Genomic DNA, 25,685 nt, shown 5'->3' on the forward strand with positions numbered 1-25,685 from the left:
CTCAGTCATGTCCAACTCTTTGTGACCCCATGGACTGTAGCCCATCAGACTCCTCTGCCACTGGAATTCTCCAGGCAAGAATATTGGAGTGGGTTGCCATTTTCTTCTCCAAGGGATCTCCAGGGGGAAATCCCCAACCCAGGGGATTTCCTGTCTGAGCCACCAGGGAAGCCCAGTTACTTCCAAAGCTAACTTCAAATCCCACCACACTGGGGACTAAGGCTTCATGATATGGGCTCAAGATGTGGGGTGTGTGTGGTGTGTATGGGAGGTGGAGTAGGAGATGGAAACTGATGAAACATTGATGGTGACACTGATGAAACATTCAGTTCATAGCAACGCATCATCATATATAGAGAACAAGACTCCAGTGGACCCATTAACACTCCAATGGTCATCCTCCTCTCTTTGTTTCCCCTACAGCCACATCCAAGTGTCCTGCAAACTGCCACTGCTATGGTGGCTCTTGTGACTGTCTACCTCTGTGGGTCTCCAACACAGCTGCTCTGTCCAAGCCAGGATACAGGTTGAGCTCTCTACCTGCTCCTCTTTCCTGCTCGTTTGTCCACTACAACATCATCTCCAAGCAAACATCATGGGGAACAAGAAAGAATTCATCAGATCATGCGAATCTTTCAAAGGATCAACTCTTCATTCCAAGTCCCATGTGACCTCTTGTGTGCTCTCCCTGCCCATCATCAGTGACTTGCCTGTTTTCAATTTGGCCACATACTTCACTACATTAGTGTCAGCACAGTCCACCCAGTGCCCTAACACAATCCTCTCAACAGAGAACACCCCTCTTTTGATCAAAATATATTCAGGCTCCTGAACCATCCTCTAGGATAGTCTGTGGATGCTTTTCTAAAATCCCAGTTTGAGCAAGAATTTTAAGTCAGTTCAGTAAATATTTCTACCATTGATAATTGATCACCCCTGAAAAATCTGATCAAAATGGCTCACTTCCCACTACTGGTATCATGCTGGGCACTCTTCACCAAGAAATCTATTCTGGTTCAGCCAGAATCCCTCTCAAACCTAATGTCTCCGCTCAACAATTTGCCAGCCCAAAAACACACTGCTTCTTGGCTGTGAATCCCTACTTGTATCTGGTGAATTGTGAGTGAAACCCAGTTACATGATGGGGTATCTTTTCCTCTATTGCCATAGTCCTGAATAAGATTTGTCTTCACCACTAAAACCTATGTCTGTCTCTGATTTTCTTAGACACAATTCCCTCAACAGATTGTTGTTCATTCAGGAAGGTCCTTCAGAATTCCCCTAGATTCCCACAAGTCCTATATTATAACCAACTTGGAAACTGGCCACTATTGTAGACTTCAGATGAGCCCATAAGTTTTCTTCAGAGAATCAGATTTTTTTAATTAAGTAAGTAATTTATTTTTATTTTGGCTGTGCTAGGTCTTCATTGCTGCATGGGCTTTCCATAGTTGGGGTGAATGGGAGCTACTCTTCATTGTGGTGCTCAGGTGTCTCATTGTGGTGGCTTCTCTTGTCTTGGAGCACAGGCTCTAGGGTGCACAGGCTTCAGTAGTTGCAGCTCAAGGGCTCTAGAGCACAAGCTCAGCAGTTTGGGCTCTTGAGCTTAGTTGTCTTGTGAGTTCCATGTGAGGTCTTCCTGGACCAGGAATCGAATTGGTGATCCTGTATTGCAAGGTGGATTCTTAACCACTGGACCACCAGTGAAGCCCTAGATTCTTTTTTTTTTTCTTTAAGTATAGTTGAATTACAATGTTGTGTTTAATTCCTACTGTACAGCAAAGTGACTCAGTTGTACTTTCTGAGTACAACTGTTTCATATTCTTCTGATTCATATTCTGTTTTATATTCTTCTCCATTATGTTTATCATAGGATAATACAGTAAGACCCTGATGTTTACACATCTTATATATAATAGTTTGCATCTACCAATCCCAAACTCCCAATCCTTCCTTCCCTCATACTCCTAGCCTTCGGCAACTATAAGTCTGCTGGTTCTCTAAATTCATGACTCTGTTTCTGTTTTGTGAAAAATTGAAATTGAGTTGCTCAGTTCAGTTCAGTTCAGTTCAGTCACTTAGTCGTGTCCAACTCTTCAGCCCCATGAACTGCAGCACGCCAGGCCTCCCTGTCCATCACCAACTCCCAGAGTTCACCCAAACTCATGTCCATCGAGTCAGTGATGCCATCCAGCCATCTCATCCTCGGTCATCCCCTTCTCCTCCTGCCCCCAATCCCTCCCAGCATCAGAGTCTTTTCCAATGAGTCAGCTCTTCACATGAGGTGGCCAAAGTACTGGAGTTTCAGCTTTAGCATCATTCCTTCCAAAGAACACCCAGTACTGATCTCCTTTAGAATGGACTGGTTAGATCTCCTTGCAGTCCAAGGGACTCTCAAGAGTCTTCTCCATCACCACAGTTCAAAAGCATCAATTCTTCAGCGCTCAGCTTTCTTCACAGTCCAACTTTCACATCCATACATGACCACTGGAAAAACCATAGCCTTGACTAGATGGACCTTTGTTGGCAAAGTAATGTCTCTGCTTTTCAATATGCTATCTAGGTTGGTCATAACTTCCCTTCCAAGGAGTAAGTGTCTTTTAATTTCATGGCTGCAGAAACCATCTGCAGTGATTTTGGAGCCCCAAAAAATAAAGTCTGACACTGTTTCTACTGTTTCCCCATCTATTTCCCATGAAGTGATGGGATCAGAGGCCATGATCTTCGTTTTCTGAATGTTGAGCTTGAAGCCAACCTTTTCACTCTCCTCTTTCACTTTCATCAAGAGGCTCTTTAGTTCTTCTTCACTTTCTGCCATAAGGGTGGTGTCATCTGCATATCTGAGGTTATTGATATTTCTCCTGGCAATCTTGATTCCAGCTTGTGCTTCATCCAGCCCAGCGTTTCTCATGATATACTCTGCATATAAGTTAAATAAGCAGGGTGATAATATACAGCCTTGACGTACTCCTTTTCCTATTTGGAACCAGTCTGTTGTTCTAAGTCCAGGTCTAACTGTTGCTTCCTGACCTGCATACAGGTTTCTCCTCAGTCCTGTCAAACTCTTTGTGACCCCATGGACTGTACAGTCCGTGGAATTCTCCAGTCCAGAATACTGGAGTGGGTAGCCTTTACCTTCTCCATGGAATCATCCCAAGCCAGGGATCAAACCCAGGTCTCCCACACTGCATGCAGATTCTTTACTAGCTGAGCCATCAGGGAAGCCCAAGAATGCGGGAGTGGGTAGCCTATACCCTCTCCAGTGGATCTTCCTGAACCAGGAACAGAACTGGGGTCTCCTGCATTGCAGGCAGATTCTTTACCAACTGAGCTCTTATTTGTGTCATATTTTACACTCCACATATCAGTGATATTGTATAGTATTTGTCTTTCTTGTACTGATTTACTTCACTTGATATGGTAATTTCTAGGTCCATCCACATTGCTGCAAATAACATTGTTTCATTCTTTTTAATACTTGGGTAATATTCCATCGTGTATATATGTATATATATACACACACACACACACATATTCTTTATCCATTCTTCTGTCAGTGGACATTTAGGTTCTTCCCACGTCTTGGTTATTGTATACAATGATGCTGTGAATTTTTTACTATTAGTTTGTCTGGGTATTTGCTTGGGAATGGGGATTGCTGGACCAGATAGCATGTTTTCCAAAGTGGCTGCACCAATTTACATTCCCATCAATAGTATAAGAGGCTTCCCTTTTCTTCACACACTCACTAGCATATATTAAGTAGATTAGAAGTCCCTTTTGTTTATCTCTGGACTGGAGGTGCTGACTGCAAGGGAATGAAAGGTGAGCTTCTCACTTCTTTTGGATCTTGCTCCTTTTGGATCCAATGCTCCTTTTGGATCTCATGGAAGCTGTAATCCTATAGGAACATCCCAAGCTTAGACTTCTCAAATTCCAAATTTTTGCTAGCATCAAGTGAAGTCTCTCAGACAGTCCTTTCCAACGTTTAGGTTTCCTGGCAACTTGGGATAGTCCTTCTGATCCCATCAGCTATTTATTCTCTGCACAGAAATGGGTAGACTACTCTACTTAGCAGTGACCTCTGTTCACTAGCCTAGAATGGGGAAAATCTGAGTAAGGTTTAGGTTTTCCCTGAAGGTTATCTGAAGTAGTACATTAAAAGTTCCCACATGGTGGCTCACTCAATGTATTCCATAACAGAGATGTTTATGCTTATCATTCTTACTAATAAAAGGGATTGATGGCCCAGGATTTAAAACATCTATTGAGTAGAATCCAGTTAAACCCTTTCTTATGCAAAGGCTATATTTACCATGGCAGAAATGTGGTGAAAGGGATCTTCCCCAAAGTGACCAAGAGGGAGAACACCCTTCAAAGATTCTTCACCTTAGTGGCCAGTAGTATATAAGAATTGTTTGGGCAACAAGTAAATTGGGTGAGAGAGAGGCATGGAAAATTCTTGGAGATAGGAGAAAGAGTCTCACTTTATGTGTGATCTTAAACTTCAAAGGAGTTTTTGTCTGATGCAGCCCAAAGTGGGAGTCATCCAAAATATGGTAGAAAGTTAAACATCAATCAGAGCTTCTGTATAGAGTGTAGGAAAGGTGCTGGTATTTATGACAAGAAAAATAGAATTATATTTCTGTACCTAATGGCATTAGCTTGATCAGAATTTGTGTTGAACTTAGCAAAGTTTGAAGTTTGAGGAAACAGCCCTGAAAAATAGTTGGAGAAATTTACCCTCTGGAAAATGTCCTCAGTGAGAAAAATTAGGAAACAAACAAGCAAACCTCTCCTGGTAGCAGCTGCCTCTGGATGGCAAGGTTATTTGGGAATTACCCAGGTTTATTCCTTCTCTGACTCCAAGTTCCCAAAGATCCCACAGTGCCCACCTTCAGTGCCTGTCAGTCTTGAAAAATAAGCCTTGATCACAGGATTCACACTTCATCCTCATCTCACATCTTAGATTTAATCTTTTTCTGCAGTTTGTTGTACTGATCCCAGCTTTCTGAGAAAAAAAAAAAAACAGTAAGGTGACACTGTCTCCTCTGATCCACTCTCTTTTACTATCTTTTTAAATTTTTATATTTTATTTTTCGTTGTGCTAGGTTTGTTGCTGAGCGTGCATTTCTCTAGTTGAGGCAAGTGGGGCTACTGTCTAGTTGAGATGCATGGGCTTCTCACTGCTGTGCCCTTTTGTGTTGTAGAGCATGGGCTCCAGAGAGCATCAGTTTCAGCAGTTTCAGTTCCCAGTTCAATTCAGTTCAGTTCAGTTGCTCAGACTTTTTGTGACCCCATGGACTGCAGCAGGCCAGGCTTCCTTGTCCACCATCAGCTCCCACAGCTTGCTCAAACTCATGTCCATTGAGTTGGTGATGCCATCCAACCATCTTACCCTCTGTTGTCCCAGGCTTTAGAGCAAAGTCTCAGTAGTTGTGGTGCATGGGCTTAGTTGTTACTTGACTTATGGTGCCTTCCCCGACCATGGGTCAAACCCATGTTCCTGCATCACCATCAGATTCTTTACCACCGAGCCACAGAGAAGCCCTCTTTTACTACCTTAATATCACCTAGAATAATGTCTTTGTGAATCAGTGAATGGGTCCTTGATTATCCAGCAACCCCATCATCCTCTGTCTCCTGAATGTGTATCCGATTCAATCGACTGACCTACAGAAATATGATGATCCAATCGGCACTCGATAATCTAATCAGGTGTCCTTTTCTCATTGGGTTAGTAGTGGGACAGAGGGATGATGGGAATAAAAAGTTATATAAAAGTCTAAAGCACTGGAAAAGAGATGCAGAATCTTCCTGCTCTAGAGATACCAACTGGGTTCTCCACAGCATCTGAGATCTGAGCGCCCCACCAGCCCCACCAGAGTAGTAAGTTATCGTCCTCGTAAGGACACCCTTTTTAACTCATGATTAAATCTTGAAGGGTAGCATGTATCTCTGGATGCAGTCAGGGCTTTCAAATAATTATTTCTCTCACATGAACACATTTCATGTTTTAATTTTGCTTAGCAGTGTAGTTTTGCCTCAATCTCAAATGTCTTAATTTGTGCTTTAGTTGATATCAATTTAAAATGACTTTACAAAGGAGGTATTTTTAATGAAAATCATCCATTTTGGAATTGTATTTCATGAAATTTAAAATAAATATTTTGAACGCAATGGTATTCATGTTAGAGGTACCTCAGGTTGGAGGCTATGCTGGTCCACGTGACTCTCACTGATACAGGGCTCAAAAAGATTGTTTGAAACTCTTCCCCAAATAAAGTTTGGAGTGAACTCTCAGGCTTGTTGACATTCACTTTCTAGTGGGACCTGAATCATGCAAAGCAATGGAGTTACTAAATAGGCTAGCGACTGTCTTTTTTCCTCATTGGTACTTGTGAGAGGTTTGTTCTGAAACCAGTAGGTAAAGAGTTATAGCTTTGTGCCCATTGAGGCCAGAGTGTCACATTGGCTGACTGAGGCAATTCCATCCCTGCCAGACCAGTGACCTTGGCCCTAAGTAGGTTCTTCTGAAAGGGTGGGAGAATGTCTTATGTGTGCTTCTGCTTGGCCTGAGATGGATGCCTTGTGCCTTGGCAGTTTCTACAGGATTCCTTTTCTTGTAGAGTTAAGATGAGTGCCCAGAACCCATCCAGACTCCTGGATCTGGCAGGAAAGCACCTGCTGAGGGAAGATGCTTTGGCCTTTTCTGCTCTGGAGGATCTTCCCACAGAGCTCTTTCCACCCCTGTTCATGGAGGCATTCCACGCGAGACACATCGAGACCCTGAAGGCCATGGTGCAAGCCTGGCCCTTTGTCCGCCTGCCTCTGGGAGGCTTGATTGACATGCCTCATATGGGGCCTTTACAAGCAGTGCTGGAAGCACTTGACGGTTTGCTGGCCCAGAAGGTTTATTCCAGGTGAGTGTGTTTAAGGCACCTTGATAAAATCTTGGATGTCCCAGAGGAGATAGGTGGGTTGAAAATGGGTGGGTGGAAAGGGGTCTGAAAATGGTAATGCAGAAGCCTTGTTGCTAAAGGAAGTACCTTCTGGAAGTTGAAGAGTGCCTGTACTGAATGGGAGCCTAGAAGAACATTTCCTACCTCCTCAAAGAGCCTTGAGATACTAAAGTGGAGAACCAGAAAGATTAAGAGGGGAAGGGGCATGGAGGATAATGAGGCAGAGAGGGTAGTGAACAAGGCAGCAGATGATGTCAGAAATGTTAAGTTACAGCACAGGTGGGCAGGATGTTGTTAAATTGTTAGGCTGTTTTTTCATCCTGTGTGTATTTTGATACATCCTCATCAATTTCCTTGTTCCTCTAGGAGGTGCAAACTGCGGGTGCTAGATTTACGGAATACCGGCCAGAACTTCTGGAGCATGTGGTCTGGAGCCAGCAGTTATGAGTGCTCGAGCTCAAGAATGGCACCAGTGACTGAGCAGAGCTCAACGGCAAAGTGGCACTTGGCTCCACTGAAGATTTTTATAGACCTTTGCCTGAAGAAAAGGACCCTGGATAACTTTTTCACCTACCTTCTTAGGTGGGTGGAGCAGAGAAAAGCATCCGTACATCTCTGCTGTAAGAAGCTGATGATTGTTTCAATGCCAATGGAAAATATTGTGAAGGTCCTGAGCACGGTGCAGCTGGACTGTATCCAGGAGGTGCAAGTGAATTGCATTTGGCATCTGTCCACCCTGGCCACATTTGCTTCTCTCCTGGGAAAGATGAGTAATTTGCAGAGACTCTGTCTCTCCCCCATCCACCTGTCTGCCTTCACGAAGCAGGAGCAGGATCACCTTGTCCAAATTACCTCTCAGTTCCTGAGGCTTGGACACCTCCAGGATCTCCATCTGGACTCTCCCTCCTTCCTTGAAGGCTTCCTGGACCAGATGCTCAGGTAGGAGTAGACCACTAGCTGGGTAACATTGAACACAACCCTAAAATGTCAAAAGCATTGTCTCCTTTGTTGCACTCTCCTTAAATGTGATATCCCATAACCAAGCTAATCTAGGTAGAAGGTTAAACTGGCCTAGTGGCTCTTGTCAGAGAAGGCAATGGCACCCCACTCCAGTACTGTTTCTTGGAAAATCCCATGGATGGAGGAGCCTGGTAGGCTGCAGTCCATGGGGTCTCTGAGAGTTGGACAGGACTCAGTGACTTCACTTTCACTTTTCACTTTCATGCATTGCAGAAGGAAATGGCAACCCACTCCAGTGTTCTTGCCTAGAGAATCCCAGGGATGGCAGAGCCTGGTGGGCTGCCCTCAATAGGGTCGCACAGAGTCAGACACGAGTGAAGCGACTTAGCAGCAGCAGCAGCAGCAGCAGTGGCTCTTGTGAGACACCCTGCTGGGGAGGTACAGAGTACTGACTGGGATGTTTGCATCCCAGGGTTTATAATTTCCTCCTTTTGTGGAGGTGTCTATGTTGAAATGATAAAAATGGGTAAGGAAAAAGGACATTGAAGTGGGGAAACTACATCAGATCAGAGCATTCCTGAAGAGAAGCTCCATGTTTACAAGGTTTGTGCCCTCAGTGAACTTCTTCTAAACTCCCTATCAGTTCAGCTGCTCAGTTATGTCTGACTCTTTGGGACTACGTGAACTGCAGCACGCCAGGTGTCCATGTCCATCACCAACTCCCGGAGTTTACTCAAACTCATGCCATTGAGTCAGTGATACCATCCAACCATCTCATTCTCTGTCGTCCCCTTCTCCTCCTGCCTTCAATCTTTCCCAGCATCAGCAATGTCTTTTCAAATGAGTCAGTTCTTTGCATCAAGTGGCCAAAGTAACGGAGTTTCAGCTTCAACATCAGTCCTCCCAACGAATATTCAGTACTTATTTCTTTTAGGATTGACTAGTTGGATCTCCTTGCAGTCCAAGGGACTCTCAAGAGTCTTCTCCAACACCACAGTTCAAAAGCATCAATTCTTCAGCACTTTCTTCATAGTCTAACTCTCACATCCATACATGACTACTGGAAAAACCATAGCCTTGACTAGATGGACCTTTGTTGGCAAAGTAATGTCTCTGCTTTTTAATATGCTGTCTAGGTTGGTCATAACTCTTCTTCCAAGGGGCAAGCATCTTTTAATTTCATGGCTACAGTCACCATCTGCAGTGATTTTGGAGCCCCCAAAAATAAAGTCTGTCACTGTTTCCCCATCTATTTGCCATGAAGTGATGGGACCATGATCTTAGTTTCCTGAATGTTGAGTTTTAAGCCAACTTTTTCACTCTCCTCCTTCACTTTCATCAAGAGGTCTTTAGTTCTTCTTCACTTTCTGCCATAAGGGTGGTGTCATCTGTATATCTGAGGTTATTGGTATTTCTCCTGGCAATCTTGATCCAGCCTGTGCTTCATCCAGCCCAGCAATTCTCATGATGTACTCTATACATCATGTATAAGTTAAATAAGTTCTAATATTATTATATAATATAAATAATACAAGTTATATAAGCAGAGTGACAATATACAGCCTTGATGTACTTCTTTCCCTATTTGGAAACAGTGTTGTTCCATGTCCAGTTCTAACTGTTGCTTCCTGACCTGCATACAGATTTCTCAAGAAGCAGGTCAGGTGGTCTGGTATTCCCATCTCTTTCAGAATTTTCTTTCTTTTTTTAAAATTTTTAAATTAATTTATTTTAATTGGAGGCTAATTACTTTACAATATTGTAGTGGTTTTTGCCATATATTCACATGAATCAGCCATAGGTGTACATGTGTTCCCCATCCTGAACCCCCCTCACCTCCCTCCCCATCCCATCTCTCAGGGTCATCCCAGTGCTCCAGCCCTGAGCACCTGTCTCATGAATCAAACCTGGACTGGCAATCTATTTCACATATGACAATATACGTGTTTCAATGCTATTCTCTCAAATCATCCCACCCTCGCCTTCTCCCACTGAGTCCAAAAGTCTGTTCTTTACATCTGTGTCTCTTTTGCTGTCTTGCATATAGGGTCATCATCACCATCTTTCTTATATGTATTAATATACTGTATTGGTGTTTTTCTTTCTGACTTACTTCACTCTGTATAATAGGCTCCAGTTTCATCCACCTCATTAGAACTGATTCAAATATATTCTTGTTAATAGCTGAGTAATATTCCATTGCATATATGTACCACAACTTTCCTATTATTTGTCTGCTGATGGACATCTAGGTTGCTTCCATTTCCTGGCTATTGTAAACATTGGGGTACATGTGTCTCTTTCAATTCTGGTTTCCTTGGTATGTATGCCCAGGAGTGGGATTGCTGGGTCGTGCTGGGAGGGATTGGGGGCAGTAGGAGAAAGGGACGACCAAGGATGAGATGGCTGGACAGCATCACAGACTCGATGGACATGAGTCTGAGTGAACTCTGGGAGATGGTGATGAACAGGGAGGCCTGGCGTGCTGCAATTCATGGAGTTGCAAAGAGTCGGACACGACTGAGAGACTGAACTGAACTGAACTGAACTGATGGCAGTTCTATTTCCAGTTTTTTAAGGAATCTCCACACTGTCCTCCACAGTTTATTGTGATCCACACAGTCAAAGGCTTTGGCATAGTCAACAAAGCAGATGTTTTTCTGGAACTCTCTTGCTTTTTTCAATGATCCAATGGATGCAGGCAATTTAATCTCTGGTTCCTCTGCCTTTTCAAAAACCAGCTTGAACATCTGGAAGTTCATGGTTCACATACTGTTGACGCCTGACTTGGAGAATTTTGAGCATTACTTTACTAGCATGTGAGATGAGTGTAATTGTGCGGTAGTTTGGGCATTCTTTGGCATTGCCTTTCTTTGGGATTGGAATGAAAACTGACCTTTTCCAGTCCTGTGGCCACTGCTGAGTTTTCCAAATTTGCTGGCATATTGAGTGCAGCACTTTCACAGCATCATCTTTCAGGATTTGAAATAGCTCAACTGGAATTCCATCACCTCCTCTAGCTTTGTTCATAGTGATGCTTCCTAAGGCCCACTTGACTTCACATTCCAGGATGTCTGGCTCTAGGTGAGTGATCACACCATCGTGATTATCTGGGTCATAAAGATCTTTTTTGTACAGTTCTTCTGTGTATTCTTGCCACCTTTTCTTAATATCTTCTGCCTCTTTTAGGTCAATACCATTTCTGTCCTTTATTGTGCCCATCTTTTTGTGAAATGTTCCCTTGGTATCCCTGTCTATAATATGGTGTTTTGTGCTCCAGATACGTTAACTGATATATGGGAGAAGCATGGTTCTGGAGGTGATGTTTGTTAACTAAACTGAGAGAAAAGGATAATAAAAAGTGATAGAAAGTCAGTAGATAATGCAAGGATATAAATGAGCCCCTCTAGAAGGCAACATATTTCATGTTGTGGGATCTTTTATAAGTTGATTTCTTATGCATATTTCCCTAGGACCTCACTTGATCAGAGATAGCGGCATCTGGAGTTCACACTTGGACTGAAGGAAGCCTTATCTGAAGTCATTTTTAAATCTCATCACCCAACACTAATATTCAGTGATGTCCACACTTAAAAGAGACTGTCTCTGGCTCTCATAGCATGTTCTTATGCATTCCAATATCTTCATTCATCCCCATAAGGAAGTAAAATATGTTGTACTCTGCTTGATAGATGAGAAGAGAGCGCTCTCTAGATTCTGTGAAGTAACTCAGTCTCACAGTGAAGATGATAGGACTTAGCCTACAATGAGATAGACAATCAGTGTATTGACCCTCCAGAGATGGCCTGACTAATGTTCCATAGAAACCATTTGTCTATCACCAGTATGCAACCTGGCACTTCAGTTTCCAAAAACTAATTGTTTGGTTTCTCTCCAGGTGCCTGAAGTCCCCCTTGAACAACCTGTCAATAACCAACTGCTGGCTTACAGAATCAGACTTGACCCACCTGTCCCAGAGCCCAAACATCAGTCAGCTAAAGGGCCTAGATCTGAGTGGTGTCACCATGACTGACTTTCGGCCTGAGCTCCTCCACATTCTGCTGGAGAAAGCTGAAGCCACCCTCCAGGAACTGGACTTAGATCTGTGTGGGATCCAGGACTCCCAGCTGGAGGCCATCTTGCCTGCCCTGAGCCGCTGCTCCCAGCTCAGGTACTTCAGCCTGTGTGAGAACTTCTTTTCCATGGCTGTTATGGAGAAGCTGCTGCGACACACCACTGGGCTGCCCTGCTTAACACAAGAGCGTTATCCTGCCCCTCAGGAGAGTTACAGGTCTCAGGGTGTTCTCTTGGAAGCGAGACTTGCCCAGCTTCGGGCTCAGCTGTTGGAGATTCTGAGAGACTTAGGACGTCCCAGGATCATCTGGATTAGCCCCAGCCCCTGTCTTCACTGTGGTGAGAACATATGCTATCATTTGGAGCCCATTATATACAGCTGTACTGCCCCTGCCTAGAGAGTTGCCTCTATTAAAAGCTTTCTTCTGGACACTTGGAAACTGAAATCTAGAACATGAGGACATCATGAAGGGAAAAGAGAGCTGTGGTTTCAGACATCTTCTCAATGTGGATGGGAAAAGGAAAGGTGACAGTGGAGGGGGTATTCAGTATTTCAGGGGGAAATGTAGACTCTGGCAGGGATGGAACTTTCAGGGACATGGGCTTCTAGAATCTGAAATATGAACCTAGGTGAATACATGCTTGAGCCCCACATGTTGCAGTTATCCCTGGGGGAGATGGATGTACAGAAATGGTCAAGAATAAAGATACTTTCCTGGTGACCTAAATAGGAAGGAAATTTAAAACGAGAGTAGATACATGTATAGATATGATTCACTTTGTTGTATAGCAAGAAACTAATGGGACATTGTAAAGAAATCCTACTCCAATAAAAATTAATTATAAATAAATAAAGAGATGCTTATTGAAAACCAACTGGGGGACTGGAAATAAAGATGGCGGAGGAATAGGACGGGAAGACCACTTTCTCCCTCACAAATTCCTCAAAAGAACATTTCAACGCTGAGCAAACTCCACAAAACAACCTCTGTAGGCTGGCAGAGGACAGCAGGCAACCAGAAAAGCAGACCATTGTCTTCAAAAACAGGTAGGAAAAAATATAAACGACGAAAAAGGAGACAAAGGAGGTGGGGAGGGAACTCCGTCCCGGGAAGGGAAGCCCGTCCCGGGAAGGGAATTTTAAGAAGAGAGGTTTCCAAACAGCAGGAAACACTCTCCCTGCTGAGTCTGTGGCAAGTCTTGGAAACCCAGAGGGCAACATAACAGGAAGGAAAAATAAAGAAATAATTAAAACCAAGAGATTACAAGCCCAACAGTAACTCCCCCAGCGGAAAAGCAGCACAGACGCCTGCATCCGCCATTGGGAAGTGGGGGCAGGGCAGGGACGCGCGGGAGGCGCGGGCTGCAGTGCTTTGTAAGAATCGGGCAGGAACGCCCCACGCGCAACCAGAACCATCTAACTTGCGCTAGTAAACCAGACTGTGTGATAGCTACAGCACGAAAAGCTCGAACATAAGATGCCGCCAGGACCGAGCACAGAACAAAGGACGGAACGGAAAAAGCCGGCTGCAGATCATCCCCCGCCGGGGACAGGCAGCCAGAGCCGTAAGGACTGGAAAGGGGCAATTGCAGACCCGGAGAGACTTTACTTACCTAACTGCAAGCGGGCTTCTTTGCTAAGACTTCTGGGGGTGCTGGACAGTCACAATCTGCCTCACGGGGGACGCCAGCGGTCCACCCAGAAAGTTGAGCAGCAGCGACAGAAAAGGTGACAAGCCGCGGCGATCACGCTCGCCAAACTCCTGAGCTACTCGGACCTGGGAAGGGCACAAAGCGCAGTCCCAGCCGAATCTGTGCCTCTGAGGGCTGCCTGAGCGCCGAATCTGAGCGGCTTGGACCGGGAAGTGCACGCAGCCTAGGGCCGGCCCCAGACGGTTCCCGGCGGTGCATCGTAGAGCCGGAGCGGTTTGTGCGCCACAAGAAGGGACAGGTCAAGCGGGGCTGTGACACTGTGAGCACACGACAGCGCTATTTGTTTGCGGCATTCCCCCTCCCCACAGCGCGACTGAACTAGTGAGCCTGAAAAACCAGCAAACGGAAGAAGTTAAACAGAGGGAACCACCTTGGAAGTGATCCCACAAGGCCCAAAACATCAGAGAAGAGCCAGATATATTTTTACTATTTTAAAAATCATTCCTTTTTTTTTTTTTCTTTTTTTTTTCTTTTTTTTTTTCTTCTTTTTTTTTCTAACCTTTTTTTTTAATTGTTAAATCTTCTATTTCTCCTCTAATTTTTATTACTATAACCTATTATTACTATTTTTAAAAAAAAGGACTTTTTTTTTTTTTTAAGGCAAACACCATATATAGCCTTTGGATGGTTGTTGGTGGGGTTTTTTTTTGTTTGTTTGTTTTGTTTTTTTTGTTTGCTTGTTTTTTTTAATAATTCTTGGTTTTTTTTCTTTCTTTCTTTCCTGCTTTTTCCTTCTGCTTCTTTTCTTTAATATTGTATTTTTGAAAATACAACCTCTACTCTAGATTTTTAACCTTTGCTCTTAGGTTTTTGTTGTCAATTATGTTCATTTAAAAACCCAAACTTCACTACCCAAGTTTACCTGAGAGCGAGATTACTGGCTTGACCACTCTCTTCTCCTATGGACTCTCCTTTTTCTCCACCAGGTGGCCTCTGTCTCTTTTCTCCCCCATCTCTTCTCTATCCAACTCTGTGAATCTCTGTGTGTTCCAGACAGTGGAGAACACCTAAGGAACTGGTTACTGGCAGGATTTGTCTCTCTCCTTCTCATTCCTCTCTCTTATCCTCCTGGTCACCTCTGTCTACTTCCTCCCTCTCCTTTTCCCTGTATAATTCCGTAAATACCTGAGCGGGCCAGACTATAGAGCGCACATAAGGAAGTGACTACTGCCTAGCTTGCTCTCTCCTCTTTTGATCTCACCGCATCTCATTCCAGTTACCTCTAACTACCCCCTCCATCTTCTCTTCTCCTTGTAACTCAGTGAACCTCTCTGAGTGTCCCTCAAGCTGGAGAAACTTTTCATCTTTAACCTAGATGTTTTATCATCGGTGCTGTATAGATGGAGAAGTCTAGAGGCTACTGTAAAAACTGAAGACCAGAAGCAGGAGGCTTAAATACAAAGCCTGAAAACATTAGAGAACTCTTGAATTCAGGGAACATTAAGCAATAGGAGCTCATCAAATGCCTTCATATTTACACTGAAACCAAGCTCCACCCAAGGGCCAACAAGTTCCAAAACAAGACATATCACTCAAATTCTCCAGCAACACAGGAACACTCCCCTGAGCTTGAATATACAGGCAGCTCAAAATTATTCCAAAACCTTTGATGTCTCATAACCCATCACTGGTCACTCCACTGCACTCCAGAGAGAAGAAACCCAGCTCCACCCACCAGAACTCCAACACAAGCCTCCCTAACCAGGAAACCTTGACAAGCCACTGATAGAACCCCACCCACAGTGAGGAAGCTCCATAATAAAGAGAACTCCACAAATTACCAGAATATAAAAACACCACCCCAAACGCAGCAATATAACCAAGATGAAGAGACAGAGGAATACTCAGCAGGTAAAGGAACAGGAGAGTTGCCCACCAAACCAAACAAAAGAGGAAGAAGTAGGGAATCTACCTGAGAAGGAATTCCGAATATTGATAGTGAAAATGATCCAAAATCTTGAAATCAAAATGGAATCACAGATAAATAGCCTAGAGACAAGGATTGAGAAGATGCAAGAAAGGTTTAACAAGGACCTAGAAGAAATAAAAAAGAGTCAAAATATAATGAATAATGCGATAAATGAGATCAGAAACACTCTGGAGGCAACAAATAGTAGAATAACTGAGGCAGAAGATAGGATTAGTGAAATAGAAGATAGAATGGTAGAAATAAATGAATCAGAGAGGAAACAAGAAAAACGAATTAAAAGAAACGAGGACAATCTCAGAGACCTCCAGGACAATATGAAACGCTCCAACATTCGAATTATAGGAGTCCCAGAAGAAGAAGACAGAAAGAAAGATCATGAGAAAATCCTTGAGGAGATAATAGTTGAAAACTTCCCTAAAATGGGGAAGGAAATAATCACCCAAGTCCAAGAAACACAGAGAGTCCCAAATAGGATAAACCCAAGGCGAAACACCCCAAGACACATATTAATTAAATTAACAAAGGTCAAACACAAAGAACAAATATTAAAAGCAGCAAGGGAAAAACAACAAATAACACACAAGGGGATTCCCATAAGGATAACAGCTGATCTTTCAATAGAAACTCTTCAGGCCAGGAGGGAATGGCAAGACATACTTAAAGTGATGAAAGACAATAACCTACAGCCCAGATTACTGTACCCAGCAAGGATCTCATTCAAATACGAAGGAGAAATCAAAAGCTTTACAGACAAGCAAAAGCTGAGAGAATTCAGCACCACCAAACCAGCTCTCCAACAAATTCTAAAGGATATTCTCTAGACAGGAAACCGAAAAGGGTGTATAAACCCGAACCCAAAACAATAAAGTAAATGGTAACGGGATCATACTTATCAATAATTACCTTAAACGTAAATGGGTTGAACGCCCCAGCCAAAAGGCAAAGACTGGCCGAATGGATACAAAAACAAGACCCCTCTATATGCTGCTTACAAGAGACCCACCTCAAAACAAGGGACACATATAGACTGAAAGTGAAGGGCTGGAATAAGATATACCACGCAAATAGAGACCAAAAGAAAGCAGGAGTGGCAATACTCATATCTGATAAAATAGACTTTAAAACAAAGGCTGTGAAAAGAGACAAAGAAGGCCACTACATAATGATAAAAGGATCAATCCAAGAAGAAGATATAACAATTATAAATATATATGCACCCAATATAGGAGCACCGCAATATGTAAGACAAATGCTAACAAGTATGAAAGGGGAAATCAACAATAACACAATAATAGTGGGAGACTTTAATACCCCACTCACACCTATGGACAGATCAACTAAACAGAAAATTAACAAAGAAACGCAAACTTTAAATGATACCTTAGATCAATTAGACCTAATTGATATCTATAGGACATTTCACCCCAAAACAATGAATTTCACCTTTTTTTCAAGTGCTCATGGAACCTTCTCCAGGATAGATCACATCCTGGGCCATAAATCTAAACTTGATAAATTCAAAAAAATCGAAATCATTCCAAGCATCTTTTCTGACCATAATGCATTAAGATTAGATCTCAATTACAGGAGAAAAACTACTAAAAATTCCAACATATGGAGGTTGAACAACACACTTCTGAATAACCAACAAATCACAGAAGAAATCAAAAAAGAAATCAAAATATGCATAGAAACTAATGAAAATGAAAACACAACAACCCAAAACCTGTGGGACACTATAAAAGCAGTGCTAAGAGGAAAGTTCATAGCAATACAGGCATACCTCAAGAAACAAGAAAAAAGTCAAATAAATAACCTAACTCTACAACTAAAGCAACTAGAAAAGGAAGAATTGGAGAACCCCAGAGTTAGTAGAAGGAAAGAAATCTTAAAAATTAGGGCAGAAATAAATGCTAAAGAAACAAAAGAGACCATAGCAAAAATCAACAAGGCCAAAAGCTGGTTCTTTGAAAGGATAAATAAAATTGACAAACCACTAGCCAGACTCATCAAGAAGCAAAGAGAGAAAAATCAAATCAATAAAATTAGAAATGAAAATGGAGAGATCACAACAGACAACACAGAAATACAAAAGAACATAAGAGACTACTATCAGCAGTTGTATGCCAATAAAATGGACAATGTGGAAGAAATGGACAAATTCTTAGAAAAGTACAATTTTCCAAAACTGAACCAGGAAGAAATAGAAAATCTTAACAGACCCATCACCAGCACGGAAATTGAAACTGTAATCAGAAATCTTCCAGCAAACAAAAGCCCAGGTCCAGACGGCTTCACAGCTGAATTCTACCAAAAATTTCGAGAAGAGCTAACACCTATCCTACTCAAACTCTTCCAGAAAATTGCAGAGGAAGGTAAACTTCCAAACTCATTCTATGAGGCCACCATCACCCTAATACCAAAACCTGACAAAGATGTCACAAAAAAAGAAAACTATAGGCCAATATCACTGATGAACATAGATGCAAAAATCCTCAACAAAATTCTAGCAATCAGAATCCAACAACATATTAAAAAGATCATACACCATGACCAAGTGGGCTTTATCCCAGGGATGCAAGGATTCTTCAATATCCGCAAGTCAATCAATGTAATTCACCACATTAACAAATTGAAAAATAAAAACCATATGATTATCTCAATAGATGCAGAGAAGGCCTTTGACAAAATTCAACATCCATTTATGATAAAAACTCTCCAGAAAGCAGGAATAGAAGGAACATACCTCAACATAATAAAAGCTATATATGACAAACCCACAGCAAACATTATCCTCAATGGTGAAAAATTGAAAGCATTTCCCCTAAAGTCAGGAACAAGACAAGGGTGTCCACTTTCACCGCTACTATTCAACATAGTTCTGGAAGTTTTGGCCACAGCAATCAGAGCAGAAAAAGAAATAAAAGGAATCCAAATTGGAAAAGAAGAAGTAAAACTCTCACTGTTTGCAGATGACATGATCCTCTACATGGAAAACCCTAAAGACTCCACCAGAAAATTACTAGAGCTCATCAATGAATATAGTAAAGTTGCAGGATATAAAATCAACACACAGAAATCCCTTGCATTCCTATACACTAATAATGAGAAAGTAGGAAAAGAAATTAAGGAAACAATTCCATTCACCATTGCAACAAAAAGAATAAAATACTTAGGAATATATCTACCCAAAGAAACTAAAGACCTATATATAGAAAACTATAAAACACTGATGAAAGAAATCAAAGAGGACACTAATAGATGGAGAAATATACCATGTTCATGGATTGGAAGAATCAATATAGTGAAAATGAGTATACTACCCAAAGCAATTTACAAATTCAACGCAATCCCTATCAAGCTACCAGCCATATTTTTCACAGAACTAGAACAAATAATTTCAAGATTTGTATGGAAATACAAAAAACCTCGAATAGCCAAAGCAATCTTGAGAAAGAAGAATGGAACTGGAGGAATCAACTTGCCTGACTTCAGGCTCTACTACAAAGCCACAGTCATCAAAACAGTATGGTACTGGCACAAAGACAGAAATATAGATCAATGGAACAAAATAGAAAGCCCAGAGATAAATCCACACACATATGGACACCTTATCTTTGACAAAGGAGGCAAGAATATACAATGGAGTAAAGACAATCTCTTTAACAAGTGGTGCTGGGAAAACTGGTCAACCACTTGTAAAAGAATGAAACTAGATCACTTTCTAACACCGCACACAAAAATAAACTCAAAATGGATTAAAGATCTAAATGTAAGACCAGAAACTATAAAACTCCTAGAGGAGAATATAGGCAAAACACTCTCAGACATAAATCACAGCAGGATCCTCTATGATCCACCTCCCAGAATTCTGGAAATAAAAGCAAAAATAAACAAATGGGATCTAATTAAAATTAAAAGCTTCTGCACAACAAAGGAAAATATACGTAAGGTGAAAAGACAGCCTTCTGAATGGGAGAAAATAATAGCAAATGAAACAACTGACAAACAACTAATCTCAAAATTATACAAGCAACTTATGCAGCTCAATTCCAGAAAAATAAATGACCCAATCAAAAAATGGGCCAAAGAACTAAATAGACATTTCTCCAAAGAAGACATACGGATGGCTAACAAACACATGAAAAGATGCTCAACATCACTCATTATCAGAGAAATGCAAATCAAAACCACAATGAGGTACCACTTCACACCAGTCAGAATGGCTGCGATCCAAAAATCTGCAAGCAATAAATGCTGGAGAGGGTGTGGAGAAAAGGGAACCCTCCTACACTGTTGGTGGGAATGCAAACTAGTACAGCCACTATGGAGAACAGTGTGGAGATTCCTTAAAAAATTGCAAATAGAACTACCTTATGACCCAGCAATCCCACTGCTGGGTATACACACCGAGGAAACCAGAATTGAAAGAGACACATGTACCCCAATGTTCATCGCAGCACTGTTTATAATAGCCAGGACATGGAAACAACCTAGATGTCCATCAGCAGATGAATGGATAAGAAAGCTTTGGTACATGTACACAATGGAGTATTACTCAGCCGTTAAAAAGAATTCATTTGAATCAGTTCTGATGAGATGGATGAAACTGGAGCCGATTATACAGAGTGAAGTAAGCCAGAAAGAAAAACACCAATACAGTATACTAACACATATATATGGAATTTAGAGAGATGGCAATGACGACCCTGTATGCAAGACAGGAAAAAGGACACGGCTGTGTATAACGGACTTTTGGACTCAGAGGGAGAGAGAGAGGGCGGGATGATTTGGGAGAATGGCATTCTATCATGTATACTATCATATAAGAATTGAATCGCCAGTCTATGTCTGACACAGGATACAGCATGCTTGGGGCTGGTGCATGGGGATCACCCACAGAGATGTTATGGGGAGGGAGGTGGGAGGGGGTTTCATGTTTGGGAACACATGTAAGAATTAAAGATTTTAAAATTTAAAAAAAATAAATAAATAAATAAAACGTAGGCACTTTCTATAAAAAAAAAAAAAAAAAAAGAAAACCAACTGCTGTTCTCCATGATATATTATTGAGTGAATGAGTGAAGTCGCCCACTCCTGTCCGACTCTTTGAGACCGTGTGGACTGTAGCCTACCAGGCTCCTCCTTCCATGGAATTCTCCAGGCAAGAATACTGGAGTGGGTTGCGGTTTCCTTCTCCAGGGGATCTTCCCAAACCAGGGATCGAACCCAGGTCTTCCGCATTGCAGGCAGACGCTTTAACCTCTGAGCCACCAAGGAAGCCTGATATATTATTACATGTCCTAATTATTTCCAGTTTGTGATTTAAAAAAACAAAAAAAACAGTGTTGTCCATGATTCACAACCTTACATTCCTGAAATTTCTTTATTCTGTCTTCAGCATTTCTTACCTCCTTGCTCATTTCTTTGGCTGTTCAGTGGGTTAATACACACAAAGGGGAACATACTCAGTGTCCAGCAAACAACTGGAGTGAAGAGCTCTTTACAGGGCTTTCACTGCTGACTCAGGCCATGACCTTGACATGGGTATTCTTCATACTTCTATCAGTTGGTGTATAAGCTGCAGTTTCTTTCCTTTTTGTGTGCTTCACTGCCACAAGCACGGGTCCCCACTTCTGCAAGATGTTTTCCATACTACCAATAAACAATACTGGTTCTCACCATTCCATGCCTATCATGGGTAAGTAGTGGTCCTTATGGATATAATCAAGTTGTGGCAAAACAAGCAAATTATTTTTTTAAAAATGTTAAATTAGCAAAAACATTTAACATGGATCTATTTGAATACCACATTCAAGAGTTATACATTTTTGTTAATGATCGTATCAGAATAGATAATTCCCATCACAAGTCTAGTCCCTCTCTATCAGAAAAATTAAGGATAGCTTGTCTGGACATCAGAACATCCAAATGTATAAAAAATGTATGTTATATATTACATATAACACTTAGTCAGCTCTCCCTATCCTCAGTTCATCCTCCTCAGATTCAACCCAACTACATATTGTGTGAAACTAAATTTACTGTTTAAAAAAATCCTCATCTAAGTGGCCCTGAGCAGTTGTTCAGGATTCACCTGATACATAGACACATACATAGTTTGAGAAGAGGCTGACATGATTACAGAGGCTGAGCAGTCCCACTGTCTTCTGTCTGTTGACTAAAGAACTGGGAAAGACTGTGATATAATTCGGACCTAGTCTTAAGGTTTAAAAGCAGGGGAAGTGATGGTGTAGCTCTGAGTCAAGGCTAAAAGACTGGGAACCAGGGAACCATTTGTATATGTCCTGTAGTTTCAACTTTCATGAGCCAGAAGCTCTGGTATTCATGAGTTAGAAGACAGGGAGAGCAGTAGCCCTCATTCCATTTAGGCCCCAGAGGATAAGATGATGCTCACCCACACTGGTGAGGGCTGATCTCTTGACTCTATATACTGATTTCAGTACTAATCTCTTCCAGGAATAACCTTACAGATTCTCCCAGAATTAATGTTTGACCTAAGATCTGGGCATCTCATCTCACAGTGATGTTGACACATAAATTTAACCCTCACAGTATGTCTAAACAAAATGCAGCCAAATAAAATGTAGCCAATCTCTGCTAAGGATTCAGTGGTTGCAATTGTTTATGCTGAGCAGTAGGGGGATATAGGGCTGGGAGGACCATAGGCAGAGCTTCAGTTCCCCCGGCAATGAATATAATGATGCACACAGAGTTTATGGGAGTTTTCATAGGATCCAGCAAAATATTGCTTGTTGATGGCTTGGCTCTGGAGTTGCTGAGCAAGAACTCCATCATGCTTTTTTTTTTTGTTTGTTTGCAGTCTTCTCCTTCCTGGTGAATAGCATAAGTCTTCAACCTTTGTACTTACCTCTATTACTCACAATAGGGAGGAAAGCAAAATCCAGAGACAGAAATTGGACTCAAATATTGCATGTGATCACCAATGAATCAGGATTCACCCAAGCTGTTCCAGTAGCCAATGCAGAGGGGCTGGGGGTGGGAGGGCATAGGAGAGACTGGACTCATCTCCAGTGATAGACACTCTGAGCCTCAGGTTTTCTAGGCCACCTGCTGGTAGATCAGACCAGAGAATAGAAATCAGTTTTGTAATCAGACTGTATACTCTAGAATTTTTAATAAATCTTTCTATCCTGGAACTTTTCTGTTCCCAACTGAGTTCCCAGTTGAGCTTTCTGTTCCATGGTCCCAAAGCAGGGAGCCCGGATTCAATCACTGTCAGGGAACTAGATCTCATATACTGCAGCTAAGTGTTCTCATGCTGCAACTAAAAATCCCTCAGGCTTACCAGGTGACTCAGTGGCAAAGAATCTGCCTGCCAGTGCAGGAGACAGAGGAGACACGGGTTTGATCACTGGCTTGGGAAGAATCCTTGGAGAAAGAAATGGCAATCCACTCCAGTATTCCTGCCTGGAAAATTTCAAAGATAGAGGAGCGTGGTAGGCTACAGTCCATAGGGTCTCAAGTTTTGGACACCACTCAGTACCAACACACACACAAACACACACACATACACAAGGACACAAGGAAGATCAAAGATGTTGTAGGCTGGACTAAGACCCGGCACAGCCAAATAATTAAATAAAAAATTTTTAATGTACTCTCCTGTAAATGGCACTTGAGTATAAATACTTCCACAGTGACTTATATACTACATTTCTCTAAAGGTTATTGAGGTAATACAGTATTTTGAAAAAATCATGTGGGAAATTTAAAAACATTTTAAAGCTGCAAGAAATAAATTAGACTTTAAAATTGATTCTAACCATAAATAAGCAAGAATTTATTCTTTTTAAAAATATGTTCAGTTCAGTTCAGTCACTCAGTTGTGTACGATTCTTTGTGACCCCAGGGACCACAGCACGCGAGGCCTCCCTGTCCATCACCAACTCCGAGAGTTTACTCAAACTCATGTCCGTTGAGCTGGTGATGCCATCCAACCATCTCATACTCTGTCCTCCCCTTCTCTTCCTGCCTTCAATTTTTCCCAGCATCAGGGTCTTTTCAAATGAGTCAGCTCTTTGCATCAGGTGGCCAAAGTATTGGAGTTTCAGCTTTAGCATCAGTCCTTCCAGTGAACACCCAGGACTGATTTCCTTTAGGATGGACTGCTTGGATCTTCTTGCAGTCCAAGGGACTCTCAAGAGTCTTCTCCAACACCACAGTTCAAAAGCATAGATTCTTCAGTGCTCAGCTTTCTTCACAGTCCAACTCTCACATCCATACATGACTACTGGAAAAAACATAGCCTTGACTAGACAGATCTTTGTTGGCAAAGTAATGTCTCTGCTTTTCAATATGCTGTCTAGGTGGGTCATAACTTGCATTCCAAGTGTAAGAAACGCCATGGGAAGAAGGAACCACCCCTATGGACCATTGAACAGGGCCTTTTATTGGGCGGTCACTCTCAGGCAGAACTCCCGGGGGCGGGTAAGCAGGGAAGCGAGGGGAGGTCTGCGAAGCAAAGGGAGTCTCCAGGGTAAAGGGAGTCTGTGGAGTCTGCGAGGTGTGAGGGGTGGGGAAGGGGTTTTATAGCCCGGGCCAGGGCTCCCATATAAGGAAGAAAACGCGAGCTCAGCGGTGATTGGTGTTCAAGGGCTCCGTGTCGGTTCCTGATTGGACGGCGAGGGCTTCGTGTCGGCTCCTGATTGGTCGGCTTGGTTGCCGGCCCGTCTCCGGGGTGTGTCTGCAGCGCCCTCTGCTGGGGCATGTCCTGACATGCCCGGGCATGCCTCAGCATGCCTGACCTTTCCCTGACCTTTCGTCCTGACCTCGCCCTGACCTTTCATCCCGGCCTTTTTGATATAGGACAAGGGGCGCCGACTCTCTCTGGCTACTTCCCGCTGAACGGGGGCGACGAGGGGTAGGGTATGGCCAGGGTGGGGTAGAGTACGGTCGGGATGACAGGGGGTGTCTGCCGTTAATCTTGCCATGGAGTACTTGTTGGAAGCCCTTGGTACTGCTGTCGCATCACCATCAGCTGGACCGTGTTGAGCTGTTGTTTGATGAGGGCCGGAAAGTCAGGAGCAGTAGGAGAATGATGATCGGTCCCACTAGGGAAGATAACAAAGTTGTCAGCCAAGGGGAGCTCTGGAAGCTCTGGAACCAGGATTCGAACCAGCCCTGCTGGGCCTCTCTCTCTCTCGCCTTTTGCCTTCCTTCCTGGCAGTTTCTGCCTTTGTCTCTCTCTCTTCCTTCGATTCTGTCTCTCTTTTCTGCTTCTCTGCCTTACTTTCTCCTTTCTCTTCTAATTCCTTTCTGTCTCTCTTTCCTCTCACTCTTTCAGTCTCAGTCTTTCTCTTCCTTCCTTTTCTCACTCTCTCCACCACTCTATCTCTCTTTCCTACTTTCTTTTCCCTTCTCTCCTTTTCACTCTTCAGCTCTTCTCTTTCCTTTCTCTGACTTTCTTTTGCTTTCTCTGACTTTCTCCTCTTTCCTTCTCTGGTTCCATTTCCCTTGGTTCTTTCCTTCCCTCATCTTCCTTCCTTTCTCTGCGTCTCCTCCTCTCTGTCCTGTTCCTTCTGTCCTCTCCCTCTGGTGCTCTCCCTAAGGTGTTCCTCCCTCTCCTCTTAATAAAAGATTTGGACGGTGGTTTCTCAGTCACTCAGGAATCGGCGACAGAGGGGTTCGGGTAATGGTCAGTTTGGTCGGCCCCGTGAGGGTGGAGCGGTAGGAGTGATCAGGAGGAGGGGTCGGGGCCAGGGCCACCCCTGTCTCTGGGAGACCCGGGGTAGCTCATCTAAGTCGGGTCAGGTAATACCAGGGCTTGTGTCCCAGGAGTTTGGCGGCTGTAGGAGTGGTGAGGATTACAGTATGGGGTCCCGTCCAGCGAGGCTGTAGTGGGCGGGGACTCAGGGTTTTCAGCAGTACCTGATCTCCTGGTGCCAGAGGCCGGGTGGGCCCTGCGTCGTCTGTCGGTTGTGGCAGGACCCAGTCTTCGTGTTCCCTCAGCAAGGATCGTAGGAGGGAGAAGAGGGGGAGGTAGCCCACGAGTGGGGGAGCCT

The 25,685-nt window shown here is 42.9% G+C and overlaps 1 protein-coding gene across 1 annotated transcript; it reads left to right on the top strand.

Annotated features, from left to right (window-relative positions):
* Positions 1-6,636: 6,636 nt before the first annotated feature.
* Positions 6,637-25,354, top strand: LOC138090275 (PRAME family member 7-like). The gene is made up of 5 exons (XM_068985776.1): positions 6,637-6,923; positions 7,329-7,901; positions 11,821-12,335; positions 24,490-24,544; positions 25,261-25,354. The coding sequence occupies exons 1-5, from the start codon at positions 6,637-6,639 to the stop codon at positions 25,352-25,354; spliced, it is 1,524 nt and encodes a 507-aa protein (XP_068841877.1).
* Positions 25,355-25,685: the final 331 nt, after the last annotated feature.

This window comes from Capricornis sumatraensis, chromosome 14, assembly GCF_032405125.1.
Source record: "Capricornis sumatraensis isolate serow.1 chromosome 14, serow.2, whole genome shotgun sequence".
NCBI classification, from domain to species: domain Eukaryota; kingdom Metazoa; phylum Chordata; class Mammalia; order Artiodactyla; family Bovidae; genus Capricornis; species Capricornis sumatraensis.

Excerpts from the sequence above, each read along its gene's own strand:
- LOC138090275 (XM_068985776.1), top strand. The coding sequence starts at position 6,637 with ATGAGTGCCCAGAACCCATCCAGACTCCTGGATCTGGCAGGAAAGCAC. Across the intron at positions 6,924-7,328 it reads GCCCAGAAGGTTTATTCCAG|GAGGTGCAAACTGCGGGTGC; the intron begins GTGAGTGTGTTT and ends TTGTTCCTCTAG. Across the intron at positions 24,545-25,260 it reads CTGAACGGGGGCGACGAGGG|ATTTGGACGGTGGTTTCTCA; the intron begins GTAGGGTATGGC and ends TCTTAATAAAAG.